This window comes from Nematolebias whitei, chromosome 23 (assembly GCF_014905685.2).
Source record: "Nematolebias whitei isolate Nwh7 chromosome 23, NemWhi1, whole genome shotgun sequence".
NCBI lineage: Eukaryota > Metazoa > Chordata > Actinopteri > Cyprinodontiformes > Rivulidae > Nematolebias > Nematolebias whitei.
This window is the reverse complement of record NC_056520.1, coordinates 606539-608692: the sequence shown is the minus strand read 5'-3', so window position 1 is coordinate 608692 and position 2154 is coordinate 606539. Positions and strand designations below refer to the sequence as shown.

At 42.3% G+C, this 2154-nt stretch overlaps 1 protein-coding gene across 1 annotated transcript; it reads right to left on the bottom strand.

Moving 5' to 3' along the window:
* Window positions 1-674: 674 nt before the first annotated feature.
* On the bottom strand, window positions 675-1723 carry LOC119428900 (chloride intracellular channel protein 5-like). The gene is made up of 5 exons (XM_037696595.1): window positions 1607-1723; window positions 1404-1529; window positions 1207-1313; window positions 934-1115; window positions 675-839 (listed from the first exon to the last, which is right to left on the bottom strand). Exons 1-5 carry the CDS (start codon window positions 1660-1662, stop codon window positions 675-677), a joined length of 636 nt encoding a protein of 211 aa, XP_037552523.1. The 5' UTR covers window positions 1663-1723.
* Between the last annotated feature and the right edge of the window lie 431 nt (window positions 1724-2154).

Sequence of the window (2154 nt, the reverse complement as noted above, 5' to 3'; positions counted from 1 at the left end):
CTGTTGCTAACATTTTATTAGCTTAAGCTAGCTAGCTAACTAAGCTAACTTTGTTCCATAACTTGTTTAAAAATGCTTTTTCTTGTTTTTTTTCATATAAAATTTGAAGAGGTATTTAAAAAAACTTTTATAACTTTAAATGTGTTATTAAAAATGAAAGAATTAAGGTAGCTCGCTCCCTGACAGATGCTAAACGTTAGCTGGTTTGTTCTTGGCGTCACTCGTAACACTGGGTTTGTCACTTAGTGATTAGCTTGATAAATTGTTCAGAATGGTTAAATACAATATTAACTTCATGGTTTGCACTATTAAACATTGTTTTGGGTTTTAGAAAGCCCAAAAAGTTAGACATAGGCCTATAGATTAGCTCAGGCCTGCCACTTTAGCTATAGGCTAATGTAACAGCTGTTATTCTGGGTTTTCTAGATTGTTCTCTTAAATTTTTCAAAAATTAACATTACCATACATTCTTTTGTGAATATTTTTGGAGATACTTCTTGAAAGACGTAATAAACCTTTTTGTAACGAGCATCTCTTCCCAAACACAACGCTGAATTTGAGCTTATTCAGCACATTGGTTTTAAAAACAGCTAATTATATGTAAAGAGTGTACGTGACATGCGCTGAAAGTGCAACTTATTAGATGTCATTACAAGGTTAAAGCTGTGGTCCACTCATTTCCCCAGCCTCTTAGCCACGTCTTTGTAAGCGAGCTCGATTTCAACGTCTGCTGCACACGTGTGGGTGAACTCATCTCTGGTGTAGGCATTGCCAAGGTACCTCCATACTCCTCTGAAATCAGACGGGATCTCGTAGTTTCTGTATTTCTTCGTAACCACCTGCGAAGAACGGTTTGCAGTAACGGTGCTATCAGGGCCAGATTTGAGGATGAGTGAGCAAATGTAAAAATAAAAACTGCAAGGAACAAGCTACCTTGACTACATGAAGTTTGGGGAGAAGGTTGCAGTCAGCGAGCGTCAGTTCATCACCATCCATGTATTTACGGGCGGATTCTCCTTGGCCGCTGTGGTGTCCCGACAGAAATTCATCGGGGAGCGGAGTCATCAAATACGCATCTAACTTAGCCAGAGCCTTGTTTAGGCTCTTCTCCAATGCTGAAACACATTCAGGTTTTTTAAAGAGATCAGTTATAATTCTGATTGAAAATAACTCAAGTATTTGGATTCAAAGTTTGTGTTCTCTCACCTCGATTTTTTTCTGGTCTTGTGTTTTTCACATAAGCAGAGAACTTGGCAAATATGTCATTTCCTGCTAAGTTGGAGTCACGATTCTTTACTGCAAGTTTGGGATACCTGACGGACAGAAATCAACGGTCAGGCGGCCGCCCATACCGTGTTTTATTCCCACTTTCCCATGTATGTGTGTTTGTGCGTGAGGCCTACTTTGGTGGAGCCAGCATGTCCTCCAGGTACTCCTCTATTTTATTGACATCAGTGAGAACGTTGCCCTGGAAGGTGAGGAACGGCGGATGGGTTCCCGGGGCCAGATTGTGAAGATCAGCTGGTTTTCTGACAACATGTAATGTCTCACGTACTGTATAATGTCAGATTTACGTTAAAAACTTTGAGTACAAACAGAGTATTACCTCTTCAGGTCAACAGTGGTAACATTAAACACTACTCCTTTCAGCCAAAGGATCATGAAGAGGCGTTGGGAGAAAGGACAGTTTCCAATGCTCTCGCCATCACTCCCAGCCTGTAGACGCACAGAGACGTGAGACACAAGCACCAGAAGACACGAGGCTGAAGCTCGGGTTGTACTCCATGAAACGTATCAAAGTTCTGTCCCACTGACGACCATGTGTGACCACAGTTACGTCCTTTTCTTTTCACTCTCCCTGCAGAGACACCATCCTGGCATGGCTCTCTGTCAGAACGAGTTCCACCCATCCATCCATCCATCCGTCCATCCATCCATCCATCCGTCCATCCATCCATCCATTCATCCATCCATTCATCCATCCATTCATCCATTCATCCATCCATCCATCCATTCATCCATTCATCCATCCATTCATCCATCCATTCATCCATCCATCCATCCATCCATCCATCCATCCGTCCATCCATCCGTCCATCCATCCGTCCATCCGTCCATCCATCCATTCATCCATTCATCCATCCATTCATCCAT

Coding starts and splice junctions, on each gene's coding strand:
- LOC119428900 (XM_037696595.1), bottom strand. CDS start 1,662: ATGATCCTTTGGCTGAAAGGAGTAGTGTTTAATGTTACCACTGTTGAC. Junction 1,530..1,606: donor ACCACTGTTGACCTGAAGAG/GTAATACTCTGT, acceptor ACATGTTGTCAG/AAAACCAGCTGATCTTCACA. Junction 1,314..1,403: donor GACATGCTGGCTCCACCAAA/GTAGGCCTCACG, acceptor TCTGTCCGTCAG/GTATCCCAAACTTGCAGTAA.